Source organism: Thamnophis elegans, chromosome 1 (assembly GCF_009769535.1).
Source record: "Thamnophis elegans isolate rThaEle1 chromosome 1, rThaEle1.pri, whole genome shotgun sequence".
Lineage (NCBI taxonomy): Eukaryota > Metazoa > Chordata > Lepidosauria > Squamata > Colubridae > Thamnophis > Thamnophis elegans.
Genome location: NC_045541.1, coordinates 179,279,663 through 179,298,801, shown reverse-complemented (window position 1 = coordinate 179,298,801; position 19,139 = coordinate 179,279,663). Strand labels below are relative to the sequence as shown.

Sequence of the window (19,139 nt, the reverse complement as noted above, 5' to 3'; positions counted from 1 at the left end):
TTTTTGCACGAAATGGGCCAGGTTTTTTCAAAAAAAGGGGCATGAATAGCCTTTAGGAGGCTTGTAGAGTGCTCCTGGGGGCTGGTGGGCAAAAACAAACAAAAATCCGTTTTTTGTCAAAAAAGAGCATGCATGGCTCATTTCTGCCCTCCCCCCGCCCCTAGGAGCACTCTATAAGCCTCCTAAAGACTATGCATGGCAATTTTGGTGAAGGGGGCGGGCCAAAAATGCTGTATTCAGTGTATAAGACGCACCCAGATTTTCACCCTCTTTTTTTAGAGTAAAAGGTGTGTCTTATACTCCGAAAAATACAGTAATCAGTTTAGGGGGTGCCTTGCTTTGTCTGGAAATTGCACCATCCAATCACTGCAACCACCAAATGGACCAACATGCCATGTCCCACTTGTTCCTGGATATTGCCAAAGCCAGAAATAGCTGCAATCACACAACTTCCTTGATTATACTTCCAAAGTAGCATTTCAGCCGTAAACACCTGGAAGATATGGGATGGTGGAAGAGGCCTTTTAAGCCAGGCCAGATTCCCTCTGATTTTATATTGTCTTCCCCGGAATTTAAAATCTTTTCTGGATTCTAGCTGGATATGGTGGCATAGAAACAAGGACTTTTTCTGCCTGCTGAGCTTGTTTCAGTGGACACAAATTACAATTTATTAGGGATGCGCAGGCATGAAAAATGCTCTGGAATCAGCACTTCAGACATCCAAAAAGTAGAAAATCTGTTACTCATTACTGCAGGTATTTATTAGGCTTCTGGGGATGTGTCATCATCTCTTAGCAACCAGAGATAATTCTTCTCCAGGATGATGACTGGTAATTAAAGTAGCTCAAATTTTAATGGGGTTTCACGAAAGCTTTATTTTTTTTTAAAAGCCCTCAGGCTGCTTCAGTGATGACCAAAGAAATGTCATTAAAACCATTTGTTACTGTCTTCGCCATCACTTTCTTAAGCCCACACACTTTCACTTTTCAGCGAGTAAATTCAATTACTCAGTGGAATCATCTCACCCTCTGTAGCTTGAGTTTCTCCTTCTCCTCAGAACTTCGATGGAGCTTTGGAGAAGCCTGAAATAGGAAAGATGGCGCAGGTTATGCTATCAACATTTCTTTTAAGCAATCAAAACCGAGACAAGGATTTATACAGAGCACAAACCATAACGGTGTCTGGGGTCGTGATTCTACAAACTATGTTTAAGGGAATTGTGGTTAAGCACAGTGGCCCCCAAAGTTTGCAGTTTGGCAGCCTGCCTGGAAGGTGGAGAAGAGGGGAACTGGGCGATGTGGCAGGCTGGTGCACGCACATGAGATTGTCCACCGGCCCCCCACTCAAGCAAGTTGAGTTGCACTCCAGACTCAATTGGGCTCAAGTGGCCCAATTCCAAATGGGGACCTCTGGGCATGAAGTGTGAGTCAGACCAAAGAGTCATTTTCGCGTTTTTAAAGACGGACAGCTGTATTATGGCATAATGCAGTGACCTGAATTCCTCATCTGTATTTTGAGAAAACAGAGGAAGCACAGAGAAACACTTAGGCTACAGTCAGGTGAGGTTAGAATCATGATTTTCTACTTATCTTCAGAAATCCTAACTAAAAAAATTTTTTTTTAGGTAAGATGATTAAAAAAGCAACTTTGGCATATGAAGTCTGCAATGAATCCCAGCCCTGCAACATGTATAAGAAAACCGAAAAGCCCTCCTCAACCAGAGATGGGCTGGGACTACATCTCCCATAATTCTTATCTAGCAGCTATATGGAGTCTTCAACTTATGACCACAATGGAGGCTGGAATTTCGATCATAAGTTGTTGGGGTTCTAAGTCGAGGTACCAACTGACTGGACTTACAACCATTTTTATAACAATCATAAGCTGAGTCACCATGGCTGCAAAGTGAATCTAAATAAAATCTATATGAATAAATACAAGTTTCATTTTATCATTACAGCAAAGAGGCAAACTAAAAATACTTATTTGCAATAGGGTTTAAATTTGAATGTTTTGGAGGGTGATGAAAGGATGGAGAATTATGTTCTGCAATGTTTGAGGTACATTCTGGGAGTAGCAGAGAACTAACACAACACAACTTGATCTGAATTTATACCAAAGTAAGAATCTTCTCCAATTCTTTCCATAAAGATTGTTAATTCCAGTCCATGAGTTGAACAGCAACAAAAAATAGGCAGTAGACCAACTTACAATTGCCACAACTGCAAATTGTACTGGCACCACCAAGACTTTCCCATTCTTATTTGAAATCAAGAAAACAAGACTTGCCAATTAAACTTAAGTTTTGGCCAACAGAACAATTCAGGACTTTGTTTCCAGCTAAGGAAGGGCAACAAACAAATCCCAAAGGCTTGTGAATAAACTACTTCCCAAAAACAATACAGGGCTTTTTAAGTATTGGCTGGAGAGTTTAATGACATAATAGATACCTTTTTTAAAAAAAAATCACAGATATATACAATGTGTAACATCCCATATTACACAGGCAGTTCGAAGACCCAGTAACAACAAAACAGAGAAGTTTTTTTTAAAAACACACCGCAATACCAGACCACTTTGGAGAAGTTGATACGCAACACACCAATTTATGCAACACACTAAGTCAGCAGAGAGTGATCCTTGGCTCACATATAGTGGATCCAGCTGCCTATTTGCTTATGGAGTTAGGTTAAGGATGTAATTCTGAAGCCTTTGAGTGTTTCTGATATAAAGGGGAAGGTTTTAAGAAGCAAAAAAATATGGTTTTAGCGTTGCAGAGCACAGCCATAGATGTAGTCCCAGTCAGAAGTAGATGGCTTCTATATAAAAATTTCATTTCACATTGTACAGGGATACATTTAGCAACTGGACTTTGTGCTTCCCACAGTGCATAGTCCTCGACTTGCAACCATTCATTTAGTGACCGTTTGAAGTTATAACAGCAGCGTAAAAAGTGACATTTTTCGTATTTAATCTCCATAGTCACGAGACTGGAATTCGGCAGCTCGGCAACTGGCGTGTACTTATGACGGTTGAAACCCTGTCCCAGGTTTCACATGATCACTTCCCAGCAAAGGCAATGGAGGAAACCAGATGTGCTTAATGACTACATGATTCACTTAACAACTTCAGAGTTTCACTTAACAACTGCAGAGATTCACTTAACTGTCATGAAAAATGTTGTAAAACGAGGCATTGAACAGCTGTCTTGCTTAGCAACAGAAATTATGGGTTCAATTGTGGTCATAAGCCAAAGACTACCTGTAGAGGGGGTATGTCTGTTGACTCAGCACTAAGTTCTCTATAGAAAGAGTGGATATTATAACAAGGCCTAATAAGGCCTTAAACCCAAACATATCAAGCTGTATTATAGCATACAATCCTCTTACTCTTCATCTAGTAATTTTGGCTGGTAGCTCAGACATCCCTACAAAGGAATTTCCAGATTGTTTCCTGAAATAATTTTTTAAAAAACCTGCCAAGTCGCATTATTCCACTAGAAGCTATCTATAGATAGCATTTAATGGCCATAATCAAGGAAATTCCACACCACAAGCTGTTCACTTTGGATTGTTTCCTTCCCTATCATGCCCGCGGGGTATCTGTTCTGTGGAACAGCCAGTTCTGTGGAAATTTCCCTGGGGTTTACTCCAGGGAAATGGAAGATTTCGAGCCTTTGTTCTCAACGGGGCCCACTTACTGTGTTAATTTTTCTTTTATGAATACTGATGCTATATCGGGAGCCAGTTTAGTGTAATAATGAAAATACCAGGAGATTTTGAGTTCTAGCCCTGGCTTGGTAAGTGACCTTGGACCAGTCACCTTCAGCCCTAGGAAGTAAGACAATTGGAAGCCATTTCTGAAATTTTGCCAAGACCGCAGAGACTTATCCAGGCAGCCACGGAGAGTCAATATTGACTGGAAGGCGAGTGGACACGCAAACACAGCTACTTCATGAATACAATACACCTCCTCCACTGTGGATTTTCATAGGCGGCATTTCAAACCGTATTCCTTCCTTCTTCTGCCCTAAAATCCACTCTCATTCTCCAGCTCAAATCCAGTAATAGCTATAATAGATTTGAGGCCAGCTCAAAAACTATTGAGTTTTAGTTGCTGGGAGTCGAGCACAGAGGAGGTATTCAGCAGGCTCTGACCAGTTCTGGCGAACCGGTAGCGGAAATTTTGAGTAGTTTGGAGAACCGGCAAATATCACCTCTGGCTGGCCCCGCCCCCATCTATTCTCTGCCTCCCAAGTCCCAGCTGATTGGGAGGAAATAGGATTTACAGTATCCTTCCCCTGGAGTGGGGAGGGAATGGACATTTTATAGTATCCTTCCCCTGCCACGCCTACTAAGTCAGGCCACACCCACCAAACCACGCCCACAGAGCCGAAAGTAAAAAAAATATTGAATCCCATCACTGGGGCCGGGCAGCCTATAAATTTAATAAATTATTATTATACAGATGGGCTCGGTTTTCAGTTTTCTAATCCTCTGTGCTACTGTGAAAACATTTCCAATCCATGTTACAGGTAGTCCTTGACTTATAACAGTTCATTTACTGATTGTTCAAAGTTACAACGGCAATGGAAAAAGTGATCATTTTTCACACTTATGACCGTTTCAGCATCCCCGTGGTCATGTGATTTACATTCGGATGCTTGACAACTGACTCATATTTATGACTCACAGGATCAAAATGTATAGATGCTTTGCAGCAGGCTCATATTTACGACGGTTGCAGCATCCCGGGGTCCTGTGATCCTCTTTTACAATCTTTTGACAAGCAAAGTCAATGAGGAAGCCAGATTCACTCAACACCCAGTGTAAGAAGTGCAGTGATTCACTTAACAAATATGGTGAGAAGGCATAAAATGGAGCCAAACACACTTAACAATTTTGTCACTTAACACTACAAATTTTGGGATCAATTGTGGTCATTAAGTCGAGGACCAAATGTTTTGAATACCTAAAAGTGCACAATCTTGTAAAACTGTTGATCCCTTTCATAAAAGATGTGTCAGCACCTTATCCGGCCCTCTGGAACGAACTCCCCGCAGAGATTCGGACCCTCACCTCTCTCCAGGCCTTCCGAAAAGCCGTTAAAACCTGGCTGTGTCGGCAGGCCTGGGGTTGATGAGTTCCCTTCCCCTCTTGACCTGTGTGTCTGTTGGCTATTTTAATTGCTTGTATTGTACTTTGTGTTCCCTTTCCCCCTTGAGTTGTTCGCCACCCTGAGTCCCGTTGGGAATAGGGCAGCATATAAATAAAACAAATCTCAAATCTCAATCTCTCTTATCACACTTAGGAAGAAGCCAATTTCCAAGTTAAAAAAAACCTCATTATATTCCATATTATCGTAGCAGGCTTCTGTTCGTGCAACAGGTTTTTAAGAAGAGACTGGACAGCCATTTGTCTTAAATTGTATAGGGTCCCCTGCTTGAGTAGAGGGTTGGACTAGAAGACCTCCAAGGTCCCTTCCAGCTCTATTCTGATTGACTGGTTTCTCTTTAGAACCTTCTTGTATTCCAAACCTATTTCCAATAATTTAGAAAACAATGGTTACTAAGGAATAATCAGGCATTTCATAAGAAATTGCCTTGTAACTGTTCAAATACTTGTCAAGAAAGCTTTTGCTCCATATAAAACTGTCGTAGTATATTTAGTACTTGCTCCATGCTTCTACTTTACATCATTTGAACCATGTTTCACTTCACCCAGAAAGATGGTCATGCAGAAAAATCTATAGATGTGACTCCTAAGGGTCAACATCATGAGACATAAGCAATGTGGATTAAACCAATCCATCCTGAATTAATGTATTGTGCAAACTACAAAAATAGGTTAATTTAAGGATCAAGTTAAACCATTGGCAGTTCAAATCCCTAGCACCGCGTAACGGAGTGAGCTACCATTACTTGTCCCAGCTTCTGCCAACCTAGCACTTCGAAAGCATGTAAAAATGCAAATAGAAAAATAGGGACCACCTTTGGTGGGAAGGTAACAGCGTTCCGTGCACCTTTGGCGTCTATTCATGCAGGCCACATGATCATGGAGACGTTCGGACAGCGCTGGCTCTTTGGCTTTGAAACGGAGGTGAGCATCGCCCCCTACAGCCGGGAACAACTAGCACATACGTTTGAGGGGAACCTTTACCTTATTTATATTACCCAGAGAAAAACTGTAAAATGGCAATATCCAACTATTTTTATCTAAACACACAGGTCATTCTCAACATATGACAGTAGAGACCAGAATTTCCGTTGCTAAGCAAGGCAGTTAAGTCACACCTAATTTTACCACATTTATTCAGCAAATCACTGCAGTTATTAAGTGAATCACATGGTCATTAAGCAACCATTGACTTTGCTTGCTGGAAACACCTGGGACGGTTACAAATGGCAGTCACATGACCCCAGGACAGTATAACTATCATAAATACATGCTGGTTGCCTAGCACCTGTATTTTGATGATGCAACCATGGGGATGCTGTAGCAATCGTAAGTATGAAGACTGGCTGTAAGTGATTTTTTTTTTCAATCCCTCTGTAACTTAAAACAGTCACTAAATGAATAGCTGTTAAGTCAAGTCTGTAAAAGCACAATTTGTTTCAAAAACAGATCAAGGCAAAAGAGTTAGCAAAAACAGCCAATTCTTTCCAAAGACTGCTAAGAAATGTTTATTTCTACCTTATCCAAACAAATTATACAGGTAGTCCTTGACATACGAACACAATTGACCCCAAAACTTCCACTGCTAAGTGAGACAATTCAGTTTTGCCCCATTGTGCAACCTTTTTCTACAGTTGTTAAGTGAATCACTGCAGACGGCTTCCCCATTCTTTGCTTATCAAAAAAGTCGCAAAAGGGGATCACATGACCACGCGCCACCGCAAGTCGTAAATACGAGTCCGTTGCCAAGCGCTTTGCTCACGTGACCCTGGGGATGCTGCAACGGTTGTAAGTGTGGAAAAACAGCCATAAGTCACTTTTTTCAGTGTTCTGCAACTTCAAACGGTCACTAAACTGTTAACGGTTGTTAAGTCGAGGACTACCTGCAATATCGACCATGATGTGGCTTTCCCGAAGCCGATACCAACCTTCCAAACCGGTGTTGAAGCAGCTAGTGGGTTAACGTGATGCTCCTTGGTCGCCTGAGACTCGGGAGAGCTGGTAGGAGAGAGAGAACTTAAGGAGGAATTTGTACACGGCGTGTCGTCCTCGGGACAAGATTCCATGGTTTCGTTTTCAGAATTTGCGCTCCTTTCCAAAGCTGCAGCTTGAGGAGACCCGGCGGCCAAGATATCCTCCAGAACCACGACAGGCATTTTCCGTTCAAATATGACATTCTGAGATTTATCCTCCGTGGAAATATTAGTTTCTATCCCAGTGGATGCCGCGCTTGGCAATTCCTTATCTGTTACATCGAAGTCGGTTCCTGAGCAAGGATCCACCTCCTGGGCAATGCAGGAGGAATTTGGGGGTGCAGCCTGGCCTTCTTTCTCCTTCGGGGTTTCCCCCGGAGATGCTACTCTGATGCTGGACCTGGGGTGACCCGTGTTCTCATCCAGTCTGTGAGGAGGGTCGTCCGTCAAGTCTATGAAGAGCCGAGACTGGCTTGTGTCGTTTTTTATACTTTTCTGCACAAAGTTATCTAGGGGACCCTTTCCATTAACCAGTTTTGGAACAGGGGATTCTGTTTCTTCCTGGCAACTGTTTTCCACATTGTCCGAGAATGGCTGCGGCGAGTCAGGATAGGATGCATTCTGATCGAGGGTGTTTTGCACGCTCCTGGCTTTTTTCACTTCGGGGTTCGTGTCGTTTTTCTCCTTTGGTATGGGATTCAAGCGCTTGAAGGGCAGTCGAGCTAGAACAATAAGATCAATAAAATGTATATTATTATTTAAAGCGTACGGCTCTAAGGAGCTCTGGGCAGAGATAAGAGATAAGAGCAACAATCCAATAAAACCAGTTTAAAACAAACTACACATACATATAAAGTGATCAGCGATTGTTTTAAAATAATAATCACGATCAGCAGCAGCCTCCATTGTTTTATCAGGCCAATCAGTTTACAATTGATTTTTATTTCCTACCTCAAATTATTTGTGTGTAACATCCATAAAAATGGAAAATTAAACAACCAGCATCACACTGTTTCCTATATGGGATAGTCTGCTTTGCATACATTGAAGTATTTGATTCCTTGGCCATGAAAACGGCCTTCGGGCCAGTCTCTCTCAGCCCAACTCACCTCATAGGGTTGTTCTCGGGAAAATAAGAGTACTAGGTATGTTCATGAGCTGTCATGACAGTGGTCAGAATGCAGCATTGCAGGCTAATTCTGCTCACTGTCAGTAGTTCGATCCCGACAGATTCAAGGTTGACTCAGCCTTCCATCCTTCCAAGGTCAGTAAAAAGAGGACCCAGATTGTTGGGACAAACATGTGATTCTGTAAACCAGCTTATAAAGGGGCTGTAAAGCACTATGAAGTGGAATGCAAGTCCAATTGCTACTACTCTGTTTACCACCTTGAATTATATAAAAAGGTTGAATAAAAAAGTAATGTTAATCATTCCTACATCAAAATACATATCTTTCTGGCACAGGACAGTCTCTTGACATCTGATCAAGAAAGGAATCTTGCAGTGGAAAAATAATGTCCACTAAAAGCTGCAAGCTCCTCTGAAAAAGGAAAATGTCACCCTGGGGATGATGAATGGAAGCTGGTGGAAGTTGTCAACATTTAGCACCCTTATACAAATGTTTGTTAAAAAAAGACTACTATTGAGATACGTATGAACGCAACCAAATGGTGGAAGACCAATTCACAACCTTTTCCTTTAGATGGATTATCAGCAATATCATCAAAAGCTTTAGAGGATTATCACACAAGCTAAAAATCAGCAACAGGAAAAAGCCTGCAGAAATTACACATAAATCTTTTTCAACTGATATCTAAACTCCAAATTAAATAAACATTTTTCAAGACCACAAATTAACATTGTTCCCAAATCCTTTGAGATGTTTGGGTTCCCACTTACACAAGTAATATTTTCGTTGCTCGACACCCATATCCGGGGCTACTCAAATCATCAGGCTCTCGGGGGAACTGAGGGTGATTCTTTTCCAAGCACAATTCGCATAGGGTTCTCGTTAGCAAGATTTATTGAGAAAAGATGGGATTACAAGAATTCTAGCAAGAGAACGGTTTTCCATCTAAAACAATTATAAGGTAAAGGTTCCCCTCGCATATATTTGCTAGCTGTTCCCGACTCTAGGGGCGGTGCTCATCTCCGTTTTAAAGCCGAAGAGCCAGCGCTGTCCAAAGACGTCTCCGTGGGCATGTGGCCGGCATGAGTAAACTCCGAAGGCACACAGAATGCTGTTACCTTCCCACCAAAGGTGGTTCCTATTTTTCTACTTGCATTTTTTACGTGCTTTCGAAGTGCTAGGTTGGCAGAAGCTGGGACAAGTAATGGGATCTCACTCGCTGTGGATTTGAACCGCTGAACTGCCGACTTTCTGATCAGCAAGTTCAGTATCTTAGCCACTGAGCCACCGCGTCCCTTTTAAAAACAATTATAGCCTCATGTATATTATGGCAGTGTGTGTGTAGTGGTGTGACGTGTGGTCTGGAGTTCCAGGAGGTAAGGGCTGCTTCCCAGAGGGCAAGGAGACAGCGAAGCTTGGAAAGTCTGTTAGGCAGGAAGAGGGCAACCCTTCCTAGCAGTTCACAGATGCACCTATAGTTGTGCACATAGCTGTGTGAGTCCGGCAAGATTCTGTCTGTAGGCGAACTACTCGGTCTTGGTTTGTGAGGTCTGACGAAAGTTTCTGATTGTCTTTCTGCCAGTAATCCATCAAGGAGCTATATCTCTTCACTAACAATAGAGAAGCTTGCAGTAGCTGTTAAGATTATAGCCCCCAGATTCTTTGCCAGCCTGGCAACCAATATTTATGGATGTATTATCACGGCCCATCAGTGGACTCTGGACCACAGATAACTAAATTTGGATATGAGGAACAAAAATTTATAGTGTAAGGCTAAGGGGTGCATGGTTCAAATGTGAGCATTTTTTTCTCTCTGGTAAAATACTAGAAGCTGGAGTCAATAGCAATAGCAGTAGACTTATATACCGCTTCATAGGCCTTTCAGGCCTCTCTAAGCGGTTTACAGAGAGTCAGCATATTGCCCCCAACAATCTGGGTCCTCATTTTACCCACCTCGGAAGGATGGAAGGCTGAGTCAACCCTGAGCCGGTGAGATTTGAACCGCTGACCTGTTGATCTAGCAGTAGCCTGCAGTGCTGCATTTAACCACTGCGCCACCTTGGCTCCAAAGTAACCTTGGCTCCAAAGTCAGCCAAAGTAACTAAACTGAGAGAAACTGAACAGGTATTCTTTTTTTTTTTTAAAGAGCATAACTAAACCATGAAATTCACTTCTATCGAAGGCAGCTTGGATAGCTCTGAAGGGGGTTTAGACAAATTCATGGAAAACGAAGAGGTCGAAGGCTGCAAAGGATGGCAAACACACATTATCATCTATATCAGGGTCATTTTTGGTAGGAGTTGCTAGGGAACACGAGTGGGAGAGCCTGAAGAGTGCAGTGGGAAGAGGCTAGATGAGAAGGACTTTTGGTTTGAAACATAGAAAATTGGGGACAAAAGGAAGTCCTTTTTTGAGAGGGCATGTATCTTTCAAATCAGCAGAGCCCTTTGGAACAAGATTTAAATTTTAACTAGGCCTGGACTCTACTATAGTTTCTCATTCTGAAATAATTGTTTGATTCTGCCTTCAATTAGGAGATATTGTTGAATGTTTAAAATATATTGTCTTTTGTCTCTGTAAGCCAGTGGTCTCCAACCTTGGCAACTTTAAGACCTGTGGACTTCAACTCAGCAAAGCTGGCTGAGGAACTCTGGGAGTTGAAGTCCACAAGTCTTAAAGTTGCCAAGGTTGGAGACCACTGCTGTAAGCCACCCAGAAATCTATTAATAGCCATGCAAATATATCCAAACTTTATTGACAATTAAATTTATTACTATTAAGACACAGAGAATGCTATTAATTTAGCTCCCAAAGAGAATTTTGACAAATTCGAAAACATAAAGCTATCAATATTAGCTATGAGCTTGGTGGTTTTGCATCCACCGTATTTTCTCTGGTACCAGAGGCAAATAATATAGCTGATTTCAGACATAACATTAAGCAATGTAGTTACTTCCTTTTGACTGTTATATGAAGCAGCCTACAGGCATCATTAAACCACGATTTACTGCTTAGTGACAGGAATGAATCCAAGCTGGATATTCCACATACAAAGTATAACAATGTTGCGTAACCCTTGACCTGTTAATATGAGTCCCTAGATTCTTAGGTACAGTGAGCTATGATCACTCATCCCACAGCTCAAGAAAGTATAGGTAGTCCTCAAGTTACAACCATTCGTTTAGTGGCCATTTGAAGTTACAATAGCAGTGAAAAGAATAGCTTATGACTAATTTTCACACTTACAACCATTGCGGCATCCCCATGGTCACATGATCAAAATATGGACACTGGCTCATATTTATGACGGTTGCACTGTCCCAGGGACATGGGATCATCTTTTACAAACTTCTGACAAGCCAAGTCAAAGGGGAAGCCAGATTCACTTAGTAACTCCAATGATTCACTTAACAATTGTGGCAAGAAAGGTCATAAAATGGGAGAAAAGTCACTCAACAACTGTTTTGCAAAGCAATAGCAATGTTGGCCGCAACTGTGGTTGTTAAGTCGAAAATTACCTATAGTTTTGAAGGAGATCTAGGCTCTCGACTCCACAGATGTGCTAAAGATTTTAACAGAGGGGATTATTCTGAAGTCACTGCCCTTATCAGTGCTGTTCAGGACCCTGCAATGCAACAAAACCAAGATGGACAGATATCTTCCACCCCATTGAACGAAGTCAATAGAATAGAAAAACAACCATTTTCCCTCAGGGTCCTTGCACTCCAATTTTGGCAACTCCGTGAAAGAATAAAGTTATGAAACACAGAACCGAATACAAATAGTATTATAAATCCACGTAATATGAAAAGTGTAAGAAGTTGAAAAGCCAGAATATATATTTGAAGAGAAAACAAGTTACCTTGGATTAGCTTCCGGGCTGGAACTCCTGTTTTATTTCGACACTCCATAATTGCCTAGCAAAGGCAGATAATAATTAAATTTCCGCAGATAATCAAAACAAATATTGTTCACCTGATTAATATTGGCCCCCATCCAATCCTTCTTGTGATCACTCAAAAGTTCTATCCACCCATATCAAATCCTCGTTGTCATTCAACTACACATATGCACAATATTTAGTTTCTGTTTCCAATTCCCCTATCAGGCGTTGTACTTTGCTTGGATTTAGTTTAAGCCACCACTGCAATTTTCAAGTCATGATTGAAAGCACTGCAGGAACCTCTGAGGGGCAGCATTTCCATAAGGGTCTCTCTCTCCCCCCACCCCCAGCATCTGATCTGGCTATCTTCCCCTTCCCTGGGTCAATTGCCAATCCTTTGCTCAATTCCCCCATCAATACCCCAATCCTCCCTTAGAATGCAAAGGGGGTTCCCCACAACAGATTTGGCCCGTCCCAGGGCTCAGGGTTCATTCTATGCTTCGAAGCCCCTTGAAGCCCCCCTCCCAAAGCTGATGAAGCCTATGATGTGATACCCTTCTACATCCTTGTGGCCCCTGCGCGTCTCAGTTCTCCCTCCTTCCTGTTTCCCATAAGAGACCCCTCTACTCCCTCCCCCCGCCTCAGTTCCCCCTCCCCTATCTGCCTCAGTTTCCCCTCAGCAACCACTCAGCAGCCCCTCATTTCCATCCCTCCTGCCTCAGTTTCCTCTCAGAGACCCCTCCCCCTCCCTCCGTTTTGTCTTAGAGACCCCATCCTACCTGCCTCAGTTTCCCCTCAGAGACCCTTTGATGTACCTGTTTCCCTTCAGTGACGCTTCCCCTCACTTGCCTCAGTTTTCCTTTAGAGATCCCCTCCCTCCTGTCTGTTTCCCTCAGACCCATCACACCTGCCTGTTTCCCTTCAGAGACCCTTCCCCTCCCTGCTTTATTTATTTATTTATTTAGTTAGTTAGTTAGTTTGTCACTCATGTACAAGATAACAGGAATAATAAAAAACATGAATGACAACACAGGAAATGGGTACAAATAAATGGGGACAGGACAGTGATGTATATTATATACCATATTATTTATGCCTATATTATGCTTCCTCCCCTCCCTGCTTCAGTTTCCCCTGAGACCCCTCCCTGGCCTCAGTTTCTCCTCAGTAACCACAGCTGCTCCTCCTTTCCTCCCCTCCCGCCTCAGTTTCCCCTGAGATCCCTCCCCTCCCTGAGACCCCCTCCCCTATATATTATATTATTAATATAATATATTATATTATGCACGTATATTATGCACCCCCCTCCCTGAGACCCCCTCTCCTATATAATATATTAATATAATACATTATAATATATTATGCACATGTATTATATTATGCACCCCTCCCTAAGACCCCTTCCCCTACATAATATATTATTAATATATTATTTTATATTATGCATATATTATGCTTCCTCCCCTCCCGGCCTCAGTTTCCCCTGAGACCCTTCCCCTCACTTGCCTCAGTTTTCCTTTAGAGACCCCCCTCCCCTCCTGTCTGTTTCTCCTCAGACTCCCCTGCCTCAATTTCCCCTCAGAGACCCTTCCCCCTCCCTGCTTTGTTTATTTATTTATTTAGTTTGTCACTCATGTACAAGATAACAGGAAATACGAATAAACTAAGAACACAGGAAACGGGTAGAAATAAATGGAGACAGTAGGAGACAGGAACGTATACGATATATTATATTAATTATATCATAATATATTATATTATCCATATATTATGCTTCTTCCCCTCCCTGGCTCGGCTTCCCCTCAGAGACCCCTCCGCTCGCTTCCCTCAGTTTTCTTTTTCGAGACCCCTCCTGCCTGCCTGCCTCAGTTTCCCCTCAGGGTTCCTTCTTATCCTCCCCTCCCCGCGCCGCCCCACAGGCCCCTCCGGCTCCCCGCGGTTCTCTCCAGTCCCTCACCTGCCCGAGGAGAAGAGCGGCCGAGCGGCGGGAAACCCACGCTTCCCCTCACATCCCCGGGGCCCCGGTCCGCCTCGCCCTGCGCCCAACCGCCCGCCGGCCCCCTCCGCCTCCTCGCTGGGCTCCTCGCTCGTATTTGGCGGGAGTTCTGCCGACCTTCGCGCTCCGGCGCCCTGATAGGGCGGGACGCCGCGCCCACGTGACCCTGCCGGCTGGGCGCGAGGGCGGGAGGAGCGGGAAGCGGCGGCTCAAGATCTCGCGAGCACTAGCCCCGGACGGGAGGCGCGCCCGGCCCCGCCTCGCCCGAAAGGCCGTAGAGGTGCGGTGAAAATGCGACGCGAGCCCGCACTTCCGGTTCTGGAGAGGAGTGGGTGGGTGGGTGGATGAAAGGGGGGCAAAGAGAGCAGCCTCTCGTCTCCAACCGGGCGCCCGCTGGTCACCTGGCTCTCCTCAAATTTCCAGAAGGAGAGGTTGTGTACTCCAGAGGTTATACCTTCAGAGATCTCCTCTTCTCCAAGGCACCTGAAGTAGAACAAGAAGCAATGGGTGGAAACTAATCAAGGAGAGAAGCAACTTAGAACTGAGGAGGAATTTCCTGACAGTTAGAACAATTAATCAGTGGAACAGAAGTTGCCTCCAGAAGTTGTGAATGCCACAACACTGGAAGTCTTTAAGATGATGTTGGATAGCCATCTGTCTGAAACGGTGTAGGGTTTCCTGCCTAGGCAGGGGGTTGGACTAGAAGACCTCCAAGGTCCCTTCCAACTCTGCTATTGTATTGTATTCTGGTGCTTTGGAGAATAGCTTGACTGACTCCCTCTTCTTTGTGGCAACCCCTGAGATATTGGAAGACTGCTATCATGTCTCCCTTGGTCCTTCTTTCTATTAAACTAGGCATACCCAGCTCCTGCAACCGTTCTTCATAGGTTTGAGCCTCCAGTCCCCTAATCCTCTTTGTTGCTCTTCTCTGCACTCTTTCTAGAGTCTCTGCATCTTTTCTACATAATTTAGATCATCATTGGAGGTTTTTAAGAAGAGACTGCACAGTCACTTGTCTGAAATGGTATTGGGTCTCCTGCTTGAGTAGGGTGGTGGACTAACAGAATAGCAGAGTGGGAAGGGACCTTGGAGGTTTTCTAGTCCAACCCCCTGCCTAGGCAGGAAACCATATACCGTTTCAGACAAATGGCTCTCCAATATCTTAAAGACTTTCAGTGTTGGGGCATTCACACCTTCTGGAGGAAAGTTGATAATTGTTCTCACTGTCAGGAAATGTCTCCTTAGTTCTAAGTTGCTTCTCTCCTTGATTAGTTTCCACCTATTGCTTCTTGTCCTTCTGGTGCTTTGGAGAATAGTTTGACTCCCTCTTCTTTGTGGCAACCCCTGAGATATTGGAAGACTGCTATCATGTCTTCCCTAGTCCTTTTCATTAAACTAGACATACCCAGTTCCTTCAACCGTTCTTCATATGTTTTAGTCTCCAGTCCCCTAATCCTCTTTGTTGCTCTTCTCTGTTGCTTTTTTGAAACTCCTGATATTTTGTCCTTTTTGATAGTTCTCATAAGAGAAAAAAATAGGCGCTGTAGAATTTTCTCTCCCTTTTTGATCCTAAGTAGTTCCCGACTTACAACCACAACTGAGCCCTCAATTCACATTACTGAGAAAGACAGTCGTTAAGTGGGGTTTTTGCCCCATTTTATGACTCTGCCGCTTTAACACCAGCATCAAAAACTTCCTTTCCTTTCTTTCTAATTTTACCTCTATGGCTCAGCCAGCAGCCTGAAACTTGAAAAGGCAAAACAGCGGCACTGGTGATTGGTCAAACATCTCCTTCCTTTCTATTGGCCAATGCAGAGATGAGCCCCCCTGATTGGCTGGAACACGAGGTTTCTAAAGTAAAGGCGGAAAGTGGAATTTCTGCTTTTCATTTCCCTGTTAATTGAATGGTCTGCATGTGGATCCTTTATGCATCTATTCTGGGACCGATGAAGTTTTATTGTAGGGCAGAGGTCTCCAATCGCGGCAATTTTAAGACGTGCATTTCAACTCCCAGAATTCCTCAGCCAGCCATTTTGAGGAATTCTGGGAGTTGAAGTCCACAAGTTTTAAAGTTGCCAGCATTGGACACTCCTGGTTTAGGAGATGAGAAGGCTGCTATGACAACTTACGTATCCACGAATAGACTAGGCTATTAAAAAAAACAACAAGTAATCTAACCACTCATTCTAAACCGGGGGTGTGGATAAAGCAGGTTTTAAAGGTTTCTATGAAGAGAGCTCTATGAAGAGAGGGGACACAGTTCGAATCCCTAGCGCCGCGTAATGGAGTGAGCTCCCGTGACTTGTCCCAGCTTCTGCCAACCTAGCAGTCCGAAAGCACGTAAAAAATGCAAGTGGAAAAATAGGAACCACCTTTGGCGGGAAGGTAAGAGTGTTCCGTGCACCTTCGGCGTTGAGTCATGCCGGCCACATGGCCACGGAGACGTCTTCGGACAGCGCTGGCTCTTCGGCTTTGAAACGGAGATGAGCACCGCCCCCTAGAGTTGGGAACGACTGACACATATGTGCGAGGGGAACCTTTACCTTTACGACAGCTTAAGTATCCACAAATATTCAGACTGCACTATTAAAAAAAGCAAGTAGTCTAACCATTCATTTTAAACCAGGGTGTGTATAAACCAGGTTTTAAAAGCTCCTATGTAGAGAGTTAGGGTGAGAGCGGACTCCAGGGAGAATCCAAAGGTGCTTTTTCAAGAGGCAACTGGACTTCCTGGATTTTCTTAGAAGACGTTTCGCTTCTCATCCAAGAAGCTTCTTCAGCTCTCTAGGGAGAAGTTAAGTCCCACTAGTGGGGCTTAGTCTCAGGGCCTCCTCCTGTTTAATGTATCTTTGCAAATTTTTGAATTAATGTGGCTGAGCACCCACGCAGGAGGCAGGTGATTCCATGAGCTGAGGGCTGCCTTATATGGCCTTGATTTGGCAAAAGTCAAATAAAAATCTAAAAGATAACTCATCAATGAAAGTCGCTGCCCTTTCCTGTCAATCAAAATCAGCTTCTTAAGTTGGCTGTCACACTGTAGAAGCCATGTAGGTGGTTTAGCCATGGCCATAATAAAGAGAAGACCGCCTGCTGCCAATTACCTCCAATAGACCGATCAGATCCCACAGATTAGGCCTCCTCCGAATTCCATCCGCCGGCCAATGCCGACTGGCGACTACCCGGAGGAGAGCCTTCTCTCTGGCTGCTCCGACCCTCTGGAACGAGCTCCCCGTGGAGATTCGAACCCTCACCACCCTCCAGGCCTTCCGCAAAGCCCTTAAAACCTGGCTGTTCTGACAGGCCTGGGGCTAATGAGTTTTTGCCCCCCGCCCTCGAATGGTATGGTTGTTGTGTGTTTTTAAATTTTGTATTGTTATGTCTCGTCTTTTTTATCCCCCTGTCTGTATCCCCTTCCCTGACTTGGATTGTGAGCCGCCCTGAGTCCCCTTCGGGGAAAAGGGCGGCATATAAATGCAATAAATTCAATTCAATTCAAAATAATCTTTCATCATCATCATCATCATCATCATCATCATCATTCTCTCCATGAGGGCCTCTTCCGCATGTTTCCAACCCATGCAGTCCTGAGCTTTCTTCCGCCAATTGGGCCCACCTTACTTGCTGATGTCATCTGAGTGGTGCGGTGGGCTAGAGGTGGGACTCTCGCCTCACAATCAGGGGGCTGGGAGTTCGATCCAGGCAGAGGAAGATATTTCTCTCTCTGGGCCCAATGAGAATATATCTGCTGGGACGTAACTCCTCATTGGCGACAGGAAGGGCATCTGGCCAGTAAACACACAGCTCCATTCCGTTGCCCAGACTCCACCCCGTAAAGGATTATAGGAGCGATGAAAGACCAAAAAAAAACCCATGCTGATGTCATCCCTCCATCTTGTTTTAGGTTTCTGTTAGGAATATAAATCTAACGGTTGGGTTTGCAATATATAAATCATGTAACACTGTTGTACCTGTTTCTTAACGCATACTGTAAAATGTGATTGGGTGCTGTATTCCTCAATCGGCCATAAGAGGGAGCCAGAATGCCTGTTAGCTCTCTCTGTGTTTGTTAGATGCTGGGCTGATCTGATCTGAGTGTTTTGGAAGCTGGCTGTTAGAAAGTGCCGTGAGCTATTGTAAGTTTTGCAACTGTTAGCAAACTTTGATTACTGGACTGATTATAAGATACTGGACTATGTTATTTGGATTATCCCTTAACTGAAAGACATTGATGACTGACTGTCTTATCCGTGGATGACTTGGACTGTTTGATGGACTCTGATACTTCTATTTCCACGAAAGTAAAAGCCTATTTAAACTGCAGTGTCTCTGTATGCTGGTTTGCGTGTTCTCCAACACAACTCTCACAACGCTTCGCTGAACGCACTTCGCTCTCCCAACGGGGAGCTTACCTAACAGTCTCTTTCATGGATGCTTTTTATTGCGAGGTCCATTCTATGGCTACCTTAACTGAATAACAGAGTTGGAAGGGACCTTTATAGGTCATCTAGCCCAACACCCCCCACCCACCCGCTCAATCAGGAGACCCTACGCCTGTGATGGTGAACCTATGGCATGCGTGCCACCTGCCATTTGTTAGGGCGTGCGAGGCGTTGCCCTGTCAGCTCCAGCGCGCTGCCAGATGACTTCGGACTTCTTTTGAGGCCATTTTTCGCCCTCTGGAGGCTTCCTTGAAGCCTCTGGAGCACGAAAAACCGGCCCTACGGGCAAACCGGAAGTTCAGGAACAGACTTCCAGTTTGCTCGTAGGGTCGGTTTTTGCCCTCCGGAGCATTCAGGGGCCTTCTGGAGGCTTCCCTGAAGGCTCCGGAGGACGAAAAACGACCCTATGAGCAAACTGGAAGTCCGTTCCTGAACTTCCGGTTGCCCATAGGGCTGGTTTTTCTCATTCTGGAGGCTTCATGGAAGCTCCTGAAGCCTCCGGAGGGCTCCAGGGGGGCAGTGGAGGCTGTTTTCACCCTCCCCA

General features: G+C 44.2%; 1 protein-coding gene across 1 annotated transcript in view; it reads right to left on the bottom strand.

Annotated features, from left to right (window-relative positions):
* The window catches only part of CHAF1A (chromatin assembly factor 1 subunit A), a 37,148-nt gene extending 22,845 nt beyond the window's left edge, over positions 1 to 14,303 (bottom strand). Inside the window, exons 1-4 of the mRNA XM_032231256.1 lie at positions 14,118 to 14,303; positions 12,140 to 12,194; positions 7,103 to 7,869; positions 1,026 to 1,082 (exon numbers count right to left, since the gene is read on the bottom strand). Of these exons, the coding sequence (XP_032087147.1) occupies positions 1,026 to 1,082; positions 7,103 to 7,869; positions 12,140 to 12,188 (873 nt within the window). The 5' untranslated portion in view covers positions 12,189 to 12,194; positions 14,118 to 14,303. The remainder of the gene's footprint in view (positions 1 to 1,025; positions 1,083 to 7,102; positions 7,870 to 12,139; positions 12,195 to 14,117) is intronic.
* Positions 14,304 to 19,139: the final 4,836 nt, after the last annotated feature.